This window comes from Diuraphis noxia, unplaced genomic scaffold (assembly GCF_037042655.1).
Source record: "Diuraphis noxia isolate RWA-SAM2 unplaced genomic scaffold, SU_Dnox_SAM2 contig0002, whole genome shotgun sequence".
In the NCBI taxonomy this organism is placed as follows: Eukaryota; Metazoa; Arthropoda; class Insecta; order Hemiptera; family Aphididae; genus Diuraphis; species Diuraphis noxia.
Window position 1 is genome coordinate 9,277,322 of NW_028301712.1, and position 21,675 is coordinate 9,298,996.

The 21,675-nt window shown below is 30.9% G+C and overlaps 1 protein-coding gene and 2 pseudogenes across 1 annotated transcript; 2 read left to right on the forward strand and 1 right to left on the reverse strand.

Moving 5' to 3' along the window:
• The first annotated feature begins 13,432 nt into the window (after positions 1 to 13,432).
• LOC149058068 (zinc finger MYM-type protein 1-like) overlaps positions 13,433 to 21,675 on the forward strand; it is a 32,383-nt pseudogene continuing 24,140 nt past the window's right edge.
• LOC149058069 (uncharacterized) lies at positions 17,982 to 19,554 on the forward strand (annotated as a pseudogene).
• LOC107170929 (uncharacterized) lies at positions 19,753 to 21,294 on the reverse strand. Its single transcript, XM_089220513.1, has 2 exons — positions 20,963 to 21,294; positions 19,753 to 20,713 (listed from the first exon to the last, which is right to left on the reverse strand). The coding sequence occupies exons 1-2, from the start codon at positions 21,292 to 21,294 to the stop codon at positions 19,819 to 19,821; spliced, it is 1,227 nt and encodes a 408-aa protein (XP_089076639.1). The 3' UTR covers positions 19,753 to 19,818.

Here is a 21,675-nt window from a genome sequence, read left to right on the forward strand (position 1 = left end):
TATGTAATATTTAATCTTCAAGATATAATTCTTCTCAAGATTCAAATTTTATCTTGACAATTAACATTGTAAAACTAAGTAATGGGTTATACAAAAAGTTGTGTGCCATATCACTTCAATTCCTGGTTGGTCACCCAACCAAGAACAAGCAACAGCAAAGGATCAAATTAACAACAGTACCACATTGAATAAACACAGGCACTTTGATTTAACAATAGTAACGCCAGCATCCACGATAATTATTCCAAGACAAAGGATGAAATCTTAAGATATTTGAACTTACAGAACGTTATGCCATGCCAGAGGTTCAAATCTCATATCAATCATCACAATATTACTGGATTTATCAAATTGAATAAATACATGTTTGTATTTTTCACTTTGTCTAAATACATTACAATTAGTTGAGTGTTACAAATTACAACTAATCATATACAATACTGTTAAAATAAAATATATTAGCATATTAGGTATGTTAAGAAACAATCCAATAAAAAAAGTTAACATGGATAATTTGTTTTTACAGTTTATGATCAACAATTTATTATGACAATTAAAAAATAGAATAGTAGACTCCCAGCTCTACTAAAATTTTAAATTCAAATGATAAAACCGACAATTAACCTAACATAACCAATTCTGAGTTATTATATTTTAATTTTAATACATTCGGTAATTATAGGTAAGGTTTACAATAATAGGTATAAAATAGGAAGTAATAATAATAATTTTTTATTCAAATTTAACGTAGAATTTTTAGAGCTCATAAATATTTGTATTTTATCATTCATTTATAGTTAACTACATCAGAATGTCTGAATCAAATTAACATTTTTTTTTTCATTTTAATGTAAAATACATTTTAGTACCAAAAAAATATTTTATACTAAGAGTAACAACTACATAATATTATATTATACTAACAAATCGATAATTTAAAATTATTGTGGGTTCAACACTTTCTTAGTATCAGTTATAATAAATTTATGCTTGTTTTAAATTCTTGGAAATAAATCCCATAACGGTATTTAACAATTTCACATCCCTTATTTTAGTAAATTATGGAGCAGCAAAACATCACAACTACCACAAATAATAAATTATATTGCACACCTTTGCCAAAAAATCTATAGTCGGTGACATAAAAACTACCAGGGGCAGCTATTGTACCCCAGATTCACCCAGTCAGAAGCCAGTGGTTCTTATTTTACTACAACCACCTTAACCTAACCTTAAAATCACATTTCATATCATTCTTTATACAAATTATAACATGATAATAATTTATATTGTAATATGTGGAGAATGCCGCGAATGGTGATATATTGATATTATTTTAGTTACAAACATACAAAACAACTTTAAAGCGACACTCAAATACTCAATAACTTGTGGCTCTAAAGAATCCAAAAATATTAAAAGTGTGCAATGCCCTGGTTTGTCATGTAATTAATCGTTTACAAACAAAAAAATTTTTTAGATTTCAAAGAATGGAAATTAAAACAGAAGGAGATAATTTATGTTTTTATGAGTTAAAAGCTCGTAAGATTGTCGGACAAAATAAAAACATAACATATCTGAATTTTCATCAAACTGGAAATTTCCAAAGTTGATCAACAGGTGTCCGTAAAATAAAAAGTCAAAATTGGATCATTTGGATCTACATGTCCACGGTGTCAATGGTATGAATTTAAAATTTCTTAATTAAGACGTTTCGTTCTTTTTAATTCAACATTTTTTTTAAATACTCAGATATAGATGATATACTAGTAACAAAATACGAATCTGTCTGTGTAGAGTTTTATAGTACTCATTTTGGTCATAGTATGAATCTTGGTCATGTAATTTAACATTTGAAAGAGCCATGATTGCAGGTAATCTTAATTTACACCATATATTATTGTAAAAGTGAATAAAGGATAAGTGTTACCGAGGTCCTGTGCTATTGAAAACCTGTTTGCTTTTTAAGTAATAAAGGTTTGGATTCATCAATTAACTGCTCTGCCCTGGAACAACGAAAAAAAGAAAATATTAAGTTATACAATATATTATACATTAAATATTTGTTTGTGTCCATAATGGGCATCATTAATTGGTCGTAATGACTTGGTGAATTGTGATGTCCAGTTTCAAAGAGTCTGTTCTGCACATTTTGATGCTACACGCTTTACATCGTCATCAGTGGGGCGACAGAAAGTGCGTCTTATCAGTGGGGCTATGCCCACAAAGAAGAAGGAAGACGATGCAGAGCTTGATACTGTCACTTTCAATGATGAAACCGCAACTTCTGAGGGACAAGTATCTATGTGCACTGTAACAGATGTTTGTGACGAAGAATGTTTTAATAATGTTGAGATTCCAACTGATGTATCACAAATGGTTATTGAAAGTTGTTCAACTCCATTGTCACTTAAGTACCAAAGTAATTTAAGTAGTTCAAATTTGTCTTTAGCATCAACAAGTAGCTCTTATTCAATGACTTCGACACAAACATCTTTACAGTTATCATCAGATACTCCCCGTAAACGTAAACTTAGGAAAAGTATGAAATATAAAGATGATCAATATAAAGACTTACTTAGGAAATTCACTAAATTACAGAAATCTGTAGATAAAGCAAAACATCCCACAATTCAAGATTTCCATGAGTTATGTGATAAATTTTTAAGGCCTGGCATCGCTAAGTTTGTTAAATCACAACCTTCCTTAAATATCAAATCAACGAAAGGTTTCCGATATTCTAATTCAGTGAAACAATTTGCACTTAAAATTCATTTTCTTGGGCCTAAAGTATATCGTTTGATTAAAACATCTTTTAATTTGCCAAGTATAAGAACTTTACAAAGAGTCACTGAACGTTGGGAAATAAATCCTGGTTTTAGTGACTTGGTGTTCAAAGTATTAACTTTAAAAGGTAGTCCCATGTCTGCAAAGAGTAAAGAATGTGTATTATGTGTAGACGAGATGTCTATTAAAGCTTTTCTTTATTATAACACTGTTAAAGATCAAATTATTGGATATCATAACACTGGCTCCATCACAACACATGAGCTAGCTAAATCAGTAATGGTAATTATGATTCGTGGTTTGCATGATACTTGGAAGCAGCCTCTATGTTACTTTTTTGTTGCGTCTAATTGTTCTGGTTATGATTTGCAAAGTATAATTTTTAACTGTATTTCAAAATTATCCAGTATATCTTTTAATGTTAAAGTAATGATTTCTGATTTGGGGTCTAATTTAAAAAAATTTGCTGATCAACAAGGTATTACACCAGAAACCCCTTATTTTAATGTATCTGGAAAAGAAATTGTTTTTATGTTCGATCCTCCTCATTTACTTAAAGCAACAAGGAATAACTTTTTCAACTATAAATTTGAATGAAATAATAATAAATTACAAATATTATCCAATCTGTAAATTTTATTGAGGGATTAATACTGTTATTTTTTGCCTTTAACTAACACACGTGTGACATAGAGTTTTGGACGTGTGCTTTGTCAAACATTCCAATCGATCTAATGAAGTAATAAGAATTCTAAAATCAGATTTCAAATATGTTAGAAAGTCGATTTCAAGTAGACTTGACGACTAATTAAAATCTGTTTTCATAATTCTTATCGCTTCATTAGATCAATTGGTATGTTTGGCAAAAAACATATACAAAATCCTATTTCATGTGTGTGTTAGACAAAGGCAGAACATTACGGTATTATCGAATCCCCTTAACTAATTATTTGGTGTTATGATGGTGCTACATGTTTTAAAAATTCTAACGTTTAAATATTGATCATTTTTATTATTATCCATGAATGTATAAAATTGCTATTATGTGCTTCATAATAAAAAATACAACCATATACTTACTCATATGAATCTTTTTATTTCACTAACCTTTGTAAATTATGTATATTTATAAGTTAAAGACATTACTATGTTGGATCAATTTATTATTTACTCTCTCAAGCCACGTTAACAAGAATGTCTTCTGTCAATTGTTATTTAAACTAATTCTATTAATGTGTGATTATGTAACACCATTACTATAATATTATATTATTATAAAACATTGCACACAGGCACAAAAATGAAAAAAAACATGTTTGACGATATAATATAATTTATTAAAGCATAATAATAAATAATAAATTATGGAATTAATAAAATTTCTGTGTTATCATAATGGTATCAAGTATCAACTATCAATTATTGAAATATCTGATATGAGCCGTCAGCTGATTCTCATAACTAACAAAATGGCAGTGCCCATGAGCTCAAGGCCATGTCCCCACTTTTTTCAATTAACATTGGGATTTGGGAGTGTCGTAGGCCTGCTAATAACTTACTGTGGTCTGTGCTCATGACTGGTGAGAATATGAGATTAATAACCACATTGACATTAATGTAAAATTGTGTTTAAAACGTCTTCCACGCTAAATGATTCAACATTTTATCGACTTTCCACGATTTCCTATTGTATTGTTTTTATTTCGTGCATAGTGCATATTGCATTACTGGATACTGGATAAAACAAATTTAACATGGTACAAAAATGTTTTGTTTGCAAATCGCAGCGATCAAGTGAGAATAATATCACATTACATAGGTATTTATCCAAATTATAGATTTCTATTTTGTTACATTTAAAATACACGATTAGATCCCATACACATTAGATCATTTAAAATGTATATGTTATGTACATGTCAAATAAAATTTGTTATGGTTTTTTAATTGTAATGATCAAGTGTGTATGTTGTTACTTGTTATAAATTATGATTTATTTTATTCATGTTGTTCATTTAGTTTTCCAAAAGATACTGTAGTTCTTGAAAAATGGATTTTGAAACTTAATATGGATTATATCATTACACCAACTAGTCATACAAGAATTTGTAGTAATCACTTTAATGATAATGATTTTATTAAGACTGACCAAGTAAGGCGTCTTAAACTAAATTCTATACCGACAAAAATGATGGGTGTTCGTCGTTCGTTATTACCAAGTAATGCATAGTTGACCTGTATCTGTTTGTCCTTATTTAATACATGTATTGATATATTAGTTCTTATTCTGTGTTATAGATTTCCAAAGTTTTTCAGGTGAAAATGTGTTTTCAAAAGAAAATAATATTATTGGTAAACAATAATTAATTTTTTAGTTATAATTAAAATTGAAAATACTATTATATAATTTTCTAGATGATACATTGTCAGAATTATCAAATGTTCCTCAATTGTTAGAAAGAGAGTTATCACTGTTATCAGATACGTCCGATGATGTTTGTGATAATACTTCATTCGATAAAACTAATATAACTGTTGACAAAAATAAAACTCCTACCAAGTAATAATTTATATGAAATAAAACTATAAATTATTGATGTATTATCCATTTTATTATTATTTTAAAGACAAAAAACTATTTTGGAACACACATACTAAAGATTTAAATGAGAAAAAACAGAAAATTAGACTTCTTGAACAAAAAAATCGAAGATTGGAATCAAAAATAAATAATTTGAATACATTAATTGATGAACTTCGGAAAGAATGCCAATTAAATGCAAGTTATTCACATATTTTAAAGGTGATTAAAAATTAATTTATAATTATATGATATAATTTATATCTAATAAAATAGCAAGAAGTAAAAAATTCATAAAAAAAAATCAATTTTTCAGAAAAAACTGCACATTTAGTATTATGACCATATTACTATGTGCATCTTATCATGGATATCATCATAGAATAAATAAAATAATTTTATATTTTTTACTGTTGATACATATCACATCAATAAAATAACATGTGGTTAGCAGTGGCGCTGAACACGTATATTTATGGGGCGATTCGCCCCAGTATTTTAATAGGTGGGTGGTGGGTGTCGGGTGATTGGGTCTTGTGTGAACGGGTGTCGGGGTGTGTATACATTTACATTTTACAGTATTGATACTCTAGTTTGTAAATCTTAAAGATATACTAATTACGGGACAACCATATCCAATCAGTAGACAATAGGATTTTATGATGCGAATATGCGAAAGAGGGATAGAGAGATACGTTGACATTTTCTGTCCTCATAAATGCACATAATTTATACTATCTATCAATCTATTTGGTAGGTATTAAAAACATCTGAATCTGAAGCTAAATATTTTTCAGTGTTTAAAAGTGATTTTATTATATATAATATGCAAATCACATCTTATACAAATATTAAAATAATTAAATTATCAATGAGCCCACGCAGCCTTTTAGAAACATCTTTTTTATTTATGTTTTAATATTAATTATTAGAGATATATCATATATTTACATAATACCTATTTATATACCGCTATTAAGTAGGTAAGCAAGATGTAATAATTAATGCTTAATTATAATTTTCGGTATGTATGATTTATTGATTTATCATTTATCATTTATGAGACATATTATAAAGACATTTCGAACATATTATAACTATTAATCTGTGATATTTCAATGTTTAAACAATAAATATAATCTTATTCTAAAATAGCATTCAATAGATACTTGACAGGGCGGGTCGTAGTACGCCGTACGGCCTCTGGCTGATGGTCTTCGCGCGTCGGGGTCTTCAGTAAATAAAATAATAAATGCTATTAATATACCATACACGGACTCTCGGACGTATTTTACACAAAATCGAATAACAGAATAACTATCAGATAAGAAGACTGTTATTCGGAGACTCAGACCACAATAATACATAATGACATAATGTGTGTCGTGTGTGTGGCTATATTATTATTATATTATTATTGTTTAGTGCAATAGTGCATTAGCCATTAGTGCGTTGTTCGTCGTTCGTCTAATCGTCTTGTCTGTACTATTCGATCGTTAAATTTTCGTATAATATTTTATCATCGTAATTTTCATTTATACGTTGTATAATGGACTCCCACGTTTGTTGTTTTTGTTCAAAAGAGAGAGGAACATTAAACCAAACAAATTGGCATCGACACGTACAAGCGTGTAAAAACAAAAAAATTAAAGTTAACAGTAGTTGTAACATAAAACATTTTTTTACATCAACATGTACAAAAGGTATGTACCTATTATTATATATTTATATTTTATTGTATCTATTCTCTTTATAAATTATAATATTTTAATTGTTTATATAGGTAATATTATTATTAATAAACATTTTAAACTGTAATAGGTGGAGAGGTAGTTAGTTAGTTCTTAGTTAATATTTTTATTTTGTTTTTAACTTTTTAAGGTTTTGTTGGGAGCGTACGTAAATTAGAGTATTATTATTATTATTATCGGCTTAACGAATGTTCGCGAACCGTCGTGCGGTGGCGTGCCGGGTCGCGAACATTCTAGAACCTGTTTCGTTTTTAATAAATATAGGCGACATAGACGACCCCTAGTCAGTCATCAGCCATCCTAGTACGCGAGCGATTTGTAAGTAATGTTTGAATAGAAATAAACTATTGTAGTAAGAATTCGTCGATCTTTTTGTTTGTGTGTCTGTACGATCGCCGTACACACACACCAGCTCAGGTGTGGGGTACGTTTTAATGAAATTCATTAATTTACGCACCTCCGTAGTCCGTACGATACCGCAGTCAACCGTAAGTTTTTAGTCTGTGTCAAACAGTAAGCGTCGTTTGACACATGACCAACGAAAGTCAGGGCGTAGTTACGAGATCACGTACGTTAGCAGCAAGTCGTTCAGTAAGCGGTCAACAAGTAGAAAGTATGAGTTCGTCAGGAAAGGGTGAAGAACCGATTTCGACACCGGCGACCGGAAGTACGTCGTCGAATGACACTGGTGCAAATGGAGCGGCTGCACCTCAGAATGTTGAACCTACGGTAGACACGAAGCAAATGTTGGAGACATTGATGGTTCAAAACCGTATGTTAATGGAGCTGTTGAATATGCAACAGACAAAGTCGACAAACGAAATAACGTTCGCACCGGATTTTCATAAGTCTATACCTGTATTTGACGGACTAAATCCTGGATTTCAAGCTCTTGATTGGCTGAATACCGTCAACAGTGTAGCTAATTTAAATCAATGGCCCGACAACTTTAAGTTGCAGTCGGTGCGCACGAATCTGGAAGGACCTGCCAAGCATTGGTTTTCGTCACGAAAAATCGTAAGTTGGATCGAGTTTGAAACGCAGTTTAAACGGACTTTTGTTGGAAAAGTTTCAATCGGAGACAGATGGAAAGAAATGGTACGTCGTGTCCAACGCAAAAGTGAAAATGTGCTCGAATATTTTCACGAAAAGGTTCATTTGTGTTCGTTACTTGAATTAAGTTTTCAAGAGACGAAAATGCAAGTGCTCGAAGGTCTGTATTCAAAAGAGTTAAGCGTGCATTTGTTAAGCCGCGACCACGCAGATGTCGACGAATTGTTAAATGATGTTGTTAGTTTCGAACGTTTGGACGCGTCACGCGCGTTACGCATAAGACAACTTACGTCAACGCCGAAAGAACAACAAATCCCTAGGACGCCCACGTTTACGCGTACTTCAGGATCTCGACAGACCACTGCTCCGAGCTCAAATGCTGGCGGACCTGTTAAAATTTGTTTTAATTGTGGCTCAAAGTCACACATTGCATCGTCGTGTACGAAACCACGTATTGAGAAAGGCGCTTGTTATCAGTGCGGGTCAACCACGCACCAACGTTCGAAGTGCCCGAGTCTGACGCGCACAACGTCGACGAAACGCGAAGATGCATTGAAAGGTGGTACAACAACAGAAGGAGATTCCGGAGTGATGAATGTGAATCAAGAACGACCGAAACCAGAACAGGATCACCCGAAGCCGTATGAAGTTGTTTGCGAGTGCAGTTTTCCCGTGGACCAAGACACGTCGTGTGGAATTACGTTCGCTGCGATCATTGATACCGGAAGCCCGATTAGTCTACTAAAACGTGAGTTGTTACCTTATAATTATGATGTTATTAAACCGTTGGAAAATGATTGTAATTTTTCTGGTATAAACGGTACAAAGTTAGAATTGTTAGGTATTTTTGAAACCGAAATTGTTATTAATGATAATAGATTTAAGTTACGTTTTATATTGTACCTGAAAACACTATGGTAATGAATGCTATATTAGGTAGAGATTTTATTACTAAACCAGGTGTAAGTTTGTGTTTCCAAAATGGTGTTGTAAGATTGAATTTAATCAATGACGTTAATCAAGCAAAAGTGACAGACGGTTTATACCAAATTTTGTGTGTGGATTATGAGCACGAGTTTGAGAGTGTGAAAGAAAAATTGAATGTGAACCCGAAAATGGAATTTACGTATGTAAGTGAATTGGTAGAGTTATACAAAAGTGAGTATGTTTTAGGTAAACGATGTGTACAGGATAGTACTGACCCGAATTTAGAGATGAAATTAGTACTTAAACACGATCAACCTATTTCCTACAGAGCGCGACGCATATCATATAGTGATAGAGAAAAATTAAAAGCTATAATAAGTGATTTGTTGAAAGAGGGTGTGATTAGGCCAAGTAGAAGTCCATACAGCAGTCCAATTGTACTCGTACGAAAGAAAACAGGTGATATTAGGTTATGCGTAGACTATCGTGAGTTAAATAAAATCACCGTCAAAGACAATTTTCCTGCACCTCTTATTGACGACCAAATCGATAAATTGAAAAATAAAAAATATTTTTCGCACATAGATTTAAAAAATGGGTTCCATCATGTTAGGATGAATGAGAAGTCCGTCCCGTTTACCTCTTTCGTAACGCCGTTAGGGCAGTTCGAATATTTAAAAATGCCGTTTGGATTGGCAAATGCACCTAAAGTTTTTTCGAGATTTACACAACAGATTTTTGCCGATTTAATTGATAAAGAAGAGATAATACTGTATATGGACGACATATTAATCGCGACGGAAACTGTTCTAGATCATTTCATTATTTTAAAAAAAGTGTTTAACCTCGCAGCCAAGTTCGATTTGAAGTTTCGGTTAGATAAATGTTCATTTTTGTATGATAGTATAGAGTACTTAGGATATGTGATAAATGAATCAGGTGTACGTCCTAGTCCTAGAAATATAGATTCCGTTACAAATTATCCTGTCCCCAAGAATCAAAAACAGGTACGACAGTTTATCGGATTAGCCAGTTATTTCCGACGATTCATATCCAATTTTTCGTTAGTTGCTAAACCGTTACACAATTTACTGAAGAAAGACACTCAATTTGTTTTCGGTGAAGCTGAACAATGTTCGTTCGATACGTTAAAGAAAAAATTGTCCGAAACGCCCATACTTAGTATATATTCCCCGTCAGCTGAAACAGAATTACACTGTGACGCTAGTTCGTATGGTTATGGCTCAGTACTGTTACAAAGGCAGTCGACCGGGAAACTCCACCCAGTGTTTTACTTTAGTCAACGTACGACAGAGGCCGAATCTCGTTATCATAGCTTTGAATTAGAATGTTTAGCAGTAGTGTATTCAATTAAACGATTTCATGTTTACTTAGCTGGAATACATTTTAAAATTGTGACAGATTGTAATAGCTTAAGGTTAACATTGGACAAGCAGACTATTAATCCCAGAATATCCAGATGGGCTCTTTTATTGCAAAATTATGATTTTGAAATTATTCATCGACCTGGAACGGGAATGGGACACGTTGACGCGTTGAGTAGGTGCCATAATATTTTAATTTTGGAAGCCAATACTTTTGAACAAATATTGGCGATAAAACAAGGAATAGACGAAAATATTGTAAAAATTCGAAATAATTTACAGGTTAGAAGTGATAAAAAATTTGAATTGCGAGAAGGTCTAGTTTATCGCAAAGAGAAAGATAAGTTGTTGTTTTACGTACCACAAACTATGGAAAATAATGTAATTCGGAGTTGCCACGATGACATGGCACACGTAGGAGTAGAAAAAGTGATTGAAAATGTTAGGCGAATATATTGGTTTCCCGAAATGAAATTAAAAGTTCGTAATTATGTACGTAATTGTTTGAAGTGCATAGAATATTCACCGATAGCAGGCAAACGCGAGGGGTATTTACATAGCATTCCGAAAGGTGACCGCCCGTTCTTAACTATTCATGTTGATCACTTAGGACCGTTAGAAAAAACTAAAAATAATAATAAATTTATTTTGGTCGTTATTGATAGTTTTTCTAAGTTCGTACGATGTTATCCGAGTAAGACGACAAAAACTGAAGAAGTGGTATCACATTTAAAAGGATATTTTTGTTCCTATTCAAAACCAAAACGTCTTATTTCCGACAGAGGTACTGCCTTCACGTCAAATGACTTTAAAACATTTTTGGTGTCGGAATCCATTGAACATGTGTTGATAGCAACCGGGACACCTAGAGCAAATGGTCAGGTTGAGGTCGTCAACCGTTCAATAGTGCCAATGTTAGCAAAAATCGCAGAACCGAATGACGAGTGGGACAGAGTTATATATAAAGTTGAGTTTGCAATAAATAACACCGTACATAGATCGACCGGACAAACACCTAGTAGATTGTTGTTTGGTATTAATCAAGTAGGAGATGTGAATGATGAACTGAGACATGTGTTAGAGGAAATAAATGAAAATAAATTTGATTTGCTGGAGATCCGAGGAAAAGCGTCCGAACAAATTGTTAAGACACAAACGAAAAGCGAAGAATATTATAATGATAGTCATAAGGAGCCTATAAAATATAATGTTGGTGATTATGTCATGATAAAGAATGTTGATGTGACTCTTGGCGTGAATAAAAAACTCATACCTAAATTTAAAGGACCATATGTCGTGAGAAAAGTACTAGATCATGATAGATATGTTGTCGGAGATATTGAAGGTAACCAAGTTACTCAAAGGCCGTATGAAGGTATAATTGGTCCTGACCAAATGAAAAGTTGGGTAAAAATGGCAAACATACCATAGCGTATCAGTTTTTTTTTCTCTTTCTTTCCTTACGCAGTACTTATGTTGATTATGTAAACGTGTAATATAATATGTATTGTATTTATTTTTTTTTTTTTTATATTTATTGTGTAAGATATGTAGGCATAATGATTTTATATATATATTTTGTGTCAGATATATTGGTGTAATGATTTTGTATTTTTATATGATTTTGTATTTTTACATTTATTTTGTATTTGTATGTTTATTTTGTATAAGATTTAACAGTTTACTGTATAGTTCCATGTTCGGGACGAACAAAAGTCAGGAAGGCCGAGCTGTTGGGAGCGTACGTAAATTAGAGTATTATTATTATTATTATCGGCTTAACGAATGTTCGCGAACCGTCGTGCGGTGGCGTGCCGGGTCGCGAACATTCTAGAACCTGTTTCGTTTTTAATAAATATAGGCGACATAGACGACCCCTAGTCAGTCATCAGCCATCCTAGTACGCGAGCGATTTGTAAGTAATGTTTGAATAGAAATAAACTATTGTAGTAAGAATTCGTCGATCTTTTTGTTTGTGTGTCTGTACGATCGCCGTACACACACACCAGTTTATTGTTATATTTTCATAAAAATTTGAGTATAAAGTCCCTTAAAATTTAATTTTAAAAAACTAGGTTTCACAGACTCCATATTATTACCATATCGTTACCTATCCCGTTTGTCTTTAGCTGGCAATTTACAAAATGTTAAATAAGTAAATTAATAATATAAATTTCAAGTATACCTACCTACCTAAATATCTGTATTTAATTTCAATGATCTATCTAGTAAATGAATAAATAATGCTGTTATTTATTTTTGAATTGTTTTAGTACAATAATGCATAATACTATATAGTTACCTACCCATATTAATCAACCTCTATATTTTAATTATTAACAGAAAAAGATAAAACTCAAGATGTAATCATTGAACAATCTGTTGACAGTGAAATAACTAATGTAGTTCCAATATCTCATTCAGTTCCATGTTTAAGTTTCAGTATAGGTACTAATTGAATTATCATTTATTAAAAATATGTACAAATTTATAATTAATTAATGAATAATAATAATTTTTAATAGGAATTGGAAAAACTGCGAAAACTATGTGTAATAAAGATACAGATGACTATTTATCAAGTGCTGATATAGTACCACATTTAACTGTTACTGCAGGTATATTAATTAAACTAGTATTATTTAGTATTTATTAATATGAATAATAATAATAATTTTTTTACTATAGAAGCTGTTGATAATTCAAAGTCCAACAAAAGCACATCAAAAGTTGTTTTAATGCCATCTTTAACTGTTAAAGGTCCATTATTTGAATCATTATTATTAATACTCATTTACCCAATAAATTATAAATATTAAATAATAAATATTTTCAATTTTTAATAGAAATAGGAAATGGAAATACAGTGAAAACGATCTGCAATATAGAAACAGATGACTGTTTATCACAAGTTGATATATTACCACCTTTAATTGTTACTGGTATGTATGATTATTATTAATATTAATATTGGTAAGTCGTAAGTAATTGTAAATGTAATTACTTCACAATGTTTTTTCATAGAAAACACTGTAGAAACTGTAGAAGATACCAAGTCCAACGAAAGCACATCAGAAGTTGATTTAATCCCATCTTTAACTGTTGAAGGTATAGCAATAAATTTAATTAAGATTATCATAAAAAGGTTATTTAAAATATAAATATTTCAGAATTTACATTTATATTTATCATATTATAAAAGTGGATTGATTAATTTTTAACTGAACCGAGTTAACCAAAAATTAAACTATCTTTTAACTTTTTGTTATTAATGCATATTACATTAACTTCTATTAAATAACTATATAAAATAAAACTATAAAATAAATGATATAAAGAATAAAATTAATTATCTACAGTGTGTTCACGCTAAGAGGTACCACTAAATATTTCAGTTTGATGATCTTGTATTAAAATGGGGTTTTCGCTGAATGACAGATAGTACTTAAATACACATTTTTAGATAAATTTCAAATTTTTAACATTTACGTTACGCGCATGCGCAATACAACTTACTTTTTTTTAAATGGTAACACCAATTTTTTTTTTCATATTCGGATAGAGTATTTTTTTCTAAACAATTTATGTATAAAAAATTTTTTTCTAATTACAAAATTGGCATATGAAATTCAACGATGAAATTTAATATTTACAAGTAATTTGTTTTTGACGAAATTTAAAACTAAATTCTAGTTATTGTTAGAATAAGATCCACTTTTTCACTGTTATTCATTTTAATAAATTTCTTTTTTTATGTAAGACAGTGTATTAAAGTAGTTTATTAGTAAGTTATTTAGTAAGTTGTATTGCGCATGCGTATCGTAAGAGATAAAAATTTGAAATTTATCTAAAAATGTGTATTTAAGTACTATCTGTCATTCAGCGAAAGCCCCATTTTAATACAAGATCATCGAACTGAAATATTTAGTGGTACCTCTTAGCGTGAACACACTGTATAACTATATTAAATCAACAAATTATATTTATCTGAGTTAAAAAAAAAATCTTTAACTTGTCCAGCTTTGAATAATAATTATGTAAGCATATAACTTAAATAACTTTGTAATATACTTTTAGAAACCGAAAAATCTGAAGATTTTGGCAAAAATTTAGAATTTCAAAATATAAATTATCCGGATATATCTTCTATGAATTTTTGTCAAAATGATCCTGTCCGACTGATACATTTAAAGAACATTTCACCTCAACTAATGGATGCCATTTTGAAATGGGGACCATGTCAACCACAACCAGAAGATCTTCCAATGGGTAAATTTCCAGAGGATAAAATAAAACGTTGTTTTCTCCCAAAGTGGTATAAGAAAACTCTACATGATGGAACATTAGGAATAAGAGATTGGCTTTCTTACTCGCCACATCTTGATAAAGTATTTTGTTTATATTGTATGTTATTTTCAAACAATAATTCTTCAAAAACATGGACAAAAATTGGCTTTTCCAGATGGAAAGACGCTGTTCAAAATTTTATCATTCATGAAACATCATCCCTTCATATTGATGCTACTCTTAAATTTAAAATTCGAAAAAATTCTTTACCTTTGTTGCCCTCATTAACAGAAGAAAGAAAGTCACAAATATCAATTAATCGTGAATTAGTAAAACAGCTTATTGATGTTATTTTGTATTTAGGTCGACACAGTTTGGCTTTACGTGGCCACAGAGAAAAATTTTCAAACAGTCTTCGAGGAAATTATAAGGACCTTCTAATACTTTTATCTTCTCACTCGCCTATAATTGCTTCTTATTTAACAAAACTTCAAACTGGTAAAAGTACATTATCGTTCATTTCTTGGGAACGTCAAAATCAAATGATTGATGCTATTTCATCACATATTGCTAAAAAAATTACAACTGATATCTCGAAGTCTGTAGTATTTAGTATTTCTTTGGATACTTCTTTTGATATTTCCCGTAAAAATCAACTATCATTTGTGATACGATATGCGACAGAAACTACAGGTTCTGTGCAAGAAAGATTTCTTGCTATGAGAAGCACTCATTCTACCACTGGGGAAAGTTTAATGTCTGTATTTGAAGAAATTTGCCAAACTAATAACTTATTGTGGAAAGAAAATTTAATAGGTCAATCGTATGATGGGGCATCAAACATGAGAGGCCAATACAATGGTCTACAGGCATTTATTTTGGATATTAACCCACATGCCACATTTGTGTGGTGCTGGGCACATAGATTGAATTTAATTGTCACTGATTCAGTCAGTTGCTGTCTCAATGCAATGGATCTTTTCGGAACATTAGAGAAACTGTATGACTTTGTCAGCTCAAGTAAAAATAGAGTTTGGCTGTTTGAAAAATTTCAAAGGCAGAGATATCCAAAAAATCAAATAAAACGTTTGAAAAGGGTCGACACTACCAGGTGGAATTCCCAGTCTTCAGCATTGATTACTGTACATGACACTTTTTTAGCTATTTTAGATACATTAGATGCAATAAGACAGGGTGAAGGAACTGCGGATCGTAAAGCTGGATTTGAAGCAGGAAATCTAAGGTCATACATGACAACTGAAAGGTTCATTTTTACAAGTTATATTTTTAAAAAATTATTTTTTTCACTTCAGCCACTTTCCAAAATGCTCCAAAGCCAAGATTTGGACTTATTTGCTGCTGCAGAAATGGTAAATAGAACAAAAATTCAAATTGTTGCTATTAGAAATGATGAAAGTTTTCAAGAAATACTTACTCAGGCAAAAGAATTTGTAAATAATCTTAAGAATAATCTAGACAAGGATAATGATGAAGATATTGAGTTAATTCCATTACCCATTATTCGCTCGCGTAAAAAGAAAATGCCTGGTGAACTGGCAAATGATCAAGTAGAATCAGATCCTCTTGTATATTTCAAGATTAACACTTACTATAAAGTGATTGATAATACTTATGGACAAATAGATTGTAGATTTAATGAACTGAATCAAGATTTATTCAAAGATTTATCACTTTTAACTCATCGTAGAATTCTTGAAATTAGACATAAGGCAAGTGATCTACCAAAAGATGCATTTGATTCGTTTGGAAATATTTATAAAAAGTTTATCGATAAAGATACATTGGTCAGTGAATATTGTCATTTCGTGAATTATTATGAAGAGCTGTTGAAATCTAATTATTTGCCCAAACGTATCCATAAAAGTAATCAATCAGCTAATAATAATTTTAACGATTCAGAATATTCAGATAGTGACAGTGATGTAGTACATGAAAAGCTAGAACAACCACATAATGCTGCTAGTATGGTATCATTATTTACACTGTTTTGTAATGCAAACCTAAAATCAGTTTTCCCTAACCTGTTTATGGCTCTTAAAATTGCTGTGACATTGCCTGTTAGTAGTACAACAACTGAACGCTCTTTTTCTAAAATGAAATTAATTAAGACTCGACTACGTTCAACTATGGGAAATAATCGACTGGAAGGACTCATGAGAATGTCTTGTGAATTTGATATAGATATTGATTATGATGAAGTCATTGATACATTTTCTTCCTTTAGTTCCAAACTACAGAATGCACTTCATCTTTAATTATAATAATGTATATATTTATATAATATTAAATTACATTTAGTTTGATAGTATATATCTAGTAAAATATTAAGCAATAAAGCATTGAAAATAATATATATAATATTATGTGATTATGATTGTTTGTCTTATTCTTTATTAGTTGTTTTTTTTTTTTAGATACTAATAATAACAGGTTGCTTTTCTGAATACACTGAACTTTGGATGAAAAACAGTTACTGACAAAAATAAAGAAAAAAAAAAACAAAAATTAAGTGTTAAAAATATTTGTAGGCTGTAGTGTAGATATTTAAATGGTTGCTTGAGATTTTATAATATGTACCACAGTACAAGTGACAAGGGTCGAGATATGATAAAATTATAAGTACAGTTACTTGGGTACGGATACAAAATTAATTTACCGATGTCTAGGTATATAATAATATGTATTATGTACATTAGTAACTGATTGTTCAGTGTAAGTATCAATAACTAATCAGAACGTAATAAGTTAAATAGCGAGTGAAGCTAGTGGCTTTATGATAGTTGAATTTACAATATAATCATTTAGCTGCTCATTATTTTGCTCTAACTTAGTGGGTGGTGGTGGTGGTAACAAATTTTTAAACTTTGCCCCATCAAATGAAATACAAGTCGGCGCCACTGGTGGTTAGGTCATAAACATTAAAAAATAAAAAAATTATTTTATTTATTCTACTACAACGGAGTTATGGTAATTTAAAAATTACATTGTTAACCCTTTAAGGTACGGTTTCCTAGACGCGACCGGTCGCGGCGACAGGTCGCCGCGACGGTCTCTCTCCCACTGTTTATATGTATTTTATATTGACTGGTTTCCCAAACGCGACCGTCGCGCTGCGACCAACTTTTTTCGGCGCGACCAGCGACAGCACCGGCCTGAAAGCAGTGTATCGCGACCGTCGCCTGCGACAATATGGCAAAATTAACTTTTTCTGCCGAAGAAGAAGAAAAATTAATTGAAGTGATTCAAAAAAATTCTGTTATTTACGATCTTGCGCATCCAAAATATAAAAACACAATTTACAAGGATGAAATTTCGATTGATATCGCCAACACAATAGGAAAATCTGGTAAGTATAAAATAAAATATTGTTGAAATAATTAAATAATTTAGCACATTAGACAAACAATTTTAGATATATGTTCTTGTAGCAAATTTGTTGGGGAGTAACTCTACCATTGATTAAATATACATATATTACGTATATTTAATCAATGACTAAACTACAAACATTATGATTATTCATTATAATTTCCAATATATTTAAAAAAAACGTGTGGACAATATTGTATTATTTTATAATCATATATTACACAATTCTTTGATTGGTTTATTTTTGATATTGTCAGATAAAAATAATAATAATATCTATTAATACACATTAAATTTGACGTATTATTATACATTGTATTGGGAATAACACAAAAATATTTGCACAGACCTAATAATATATTATATAATATTATTATTATATTATTAGGTCTATGAATATTTAACAAAAGCTATACAACTAAGTGTCACAAAAGTACAGATACTGAGTGTTTTAAATTCTATTTTATAAATACACGATACATGTATTATTTTTCAGTCGAAGATTGTAAAAAAAAGTGGAAATACATACGGGATACCCACAATCGCTGTAAAAGAAAATTATGTACTGGATCTGCAAGCTCAGCAAAAAAAACATTGGCCTTTGGCAGACCGTGTGTCATTTTTAAACTCTGTCGAAAATGAACGAAGGTACCTATATAAAAATAAATTATTTGTTTGAAAATTAAATATTTATAAATAATTTGTTTATAGTTCTGAGAGCAACATGGGATCACATAGTGAAGAAGGAACTATTGACACTTTGAATATTGGCAGAGATTCGGTCATTTCACCAGTCCAAGATGAAGAATTGTCTGGGCCTTCATTTACAGAGGAACAAGTGGACCACCCTCTCCAAGATCGAAATTCTCCAGAACGTCTTTTTAAAAAAAAGCAAGCTCGTTTTAAAACAAGCAAACTACCAATGTTGTTATCAAAAAAGGCAGAAGAAAGAAATAAGACCATTAAAAAAATTGAAGAGCAGAACCAGCTTCTTTTAGATGCTAAAAATAAAAGAAATGAAGATGACGAAATTGATTTGTTTTTTAAAAGTGTAGCTTTAAGTGTTAAAAAATTACCCAGAATAGCTATAAAAGAAGCTAAATTCAGAGCATTAAATATGGTAAATGAACTTGAAGACAAATATGGTGATCATTCACATCAAACAATACCAGCTTTCTACCCAATTCAACCAAATTATAACCTTGAGTTTTCTAATTCTGGTACGCCGTCACCTGCAATATCATACTCGATGACAGATACTCAAAGTACACCGTCGCCAGTATCATACAATATAATGCCACATACTCAAGTCACGCCCTCCGCTTCACCTGACTTATTTCAAACATCAATTGCAAATACTTCTACATTGTCATTAGCACCTTTCGACAACTAGATATAAGGTAAAAATAAGATACAAATAGTTTTAATTTAAACTATGTATTTAAAAAGCACATAAGCATAATACTTTTTTTTATTTAATGAATTTAGTTCTTACAAAAAATATGTCGAGTAGACTATAACAATTTTAAAAAATACATGTTAAAGTAATTAATACATTTTTCATGTAATATTTATTTGATACCTAGTAAAATACAAAGGACAATTTTTTTATCAAACAGTATTTAAATATTATTTTTCACTAAAAATATGTAAACATCTACCAGTTTAATGCACCTTCGTTGTTGAAAAAATGTTTAAATTGATCTCTCACCTTGAATCCTTCCATGTTAAAAAATCCACCTCCTGCACTGATTTCCAACATATTGTTGGTTGGTGCAGTTTGTTCACAGTCGTATTCATAAAATGGTTTATTATTTTTTTCCAAGTATCCGTCTCTCAGCATATTATGTAAACAACATGACACCCATATTAAATTAACACATGTTGTAGTTTGAACATTTATAGGCTGATAAAAAACTCGAAACACTTGACTTAACAACCCAAACGCATTTTCGGTGACACGCCTTGCTCGGCTTAGTCTATAATTAAATGTTTTTTTTGATACATCTTCTCTACTTGATTTTTTAGAATATGGTTTCATTATATGAGTGTGTAAACGAAACGCTTCGTCACCTACAATTACGTGTGGAACTACAATATTAGAACCGGGGAGAAAGCTTTCTTCTGGAAATCCAAATGATCCGTTTAAAATTCGCTGCCCTATGTCAGATTTAAGGAAAATACTACTGTCTCCTTCCTTTCCGTAGGAACCGATATCAACAATCACAAATTTATAATTGGCATCAACCATCGCCAAAAGTACAATAGAAAAAAAATCTTTGTAATTGTAGTATAAAGATCCCGAATTCTGTGGACACCGTATACGTATATGTTTACCATCAATACCAAGTATACAGTTAGGAAAGTTCCATTTATAACAAAATTCTTCAGCCTTTTTTTTAAAATCAATTTGGCGTGGGTCTGGCAAAAAAATTGGAACTAGTTTATGTTTTAAAACTGTTAAAGTTTGCTTTACTATTATGCTAATATAGTCGTGACATATTCGAAAACCAAATGACAGCGATCGAAATGATTCTCCAGTAGCCATATACCTATAAAAAGTGAATGATATTGATACATATATTTATTTTAAATTATTTTATTACGGTATTTAGTAAAACCATTACAATTTACAACAAACAATGAGCACGTCTTTATCAAATATTTATATACGGTAAAATTGTATAACCACAAAAACTTAATGTCTAATATATAACATTATGTATAACTTTATAAGTTAGGTAACTAATGATGATTGATACAAATACGTATGACAAGTTTATATTATACTAGTAGCTCACCTTAAAGTAACTGCCAATTTTTCTGAAGCTGTAATTGGTTCTTTCACTCGATTGTATGGTTCTTTCGATAATTCTACCTCAACAAGTGATAACAAGTAATCGAATTGTATTTTGTTAACACGGAAAAACTCGCGAAATTTCGTTTCGTCATTCGACAAATGTCTATTTATTAAAATTTCAAAGAATCCCTCTGTTTTTCTATTGATAAATAAGTCATTCACTTTTTGTCTCTTTTTATAACGTGTAATTAATAATTCATCATCTTCTTCTTCTTCTTCAAGTAAGAGTAATATAATTTTATTATTATTAGTTATTATATTAGTGATACTCATATTGCAACTAAAAAATAATAAAACACAAAATACGTCTTCACGGCGAGAACACTGAGACGATACAAAATATAATGTAGACTAATTGTTGGTCTCGGCGACCAGTCGCGCCTGGGAAACCAGCACGCACCAACGACAGGTCGTAGCGACCGATCACGGCGACCTGTCGCCGAGACCGGTCGCGTCTAGGAAACCGTACCTTTAGCGATTAGTGGTAACCATATTTACCACTTAGTTTTTTTCAATAAATGTGCGATATGACATTCATTATTGATGTTAAGTGTCCAATTATGGTGTCAATGTATTCTTAGAATGTTTATCATAAACAAATTATAAGTTTAGTTTACCAGTGTTGCCATACCGACGATAGTTTTATTTTCGGAA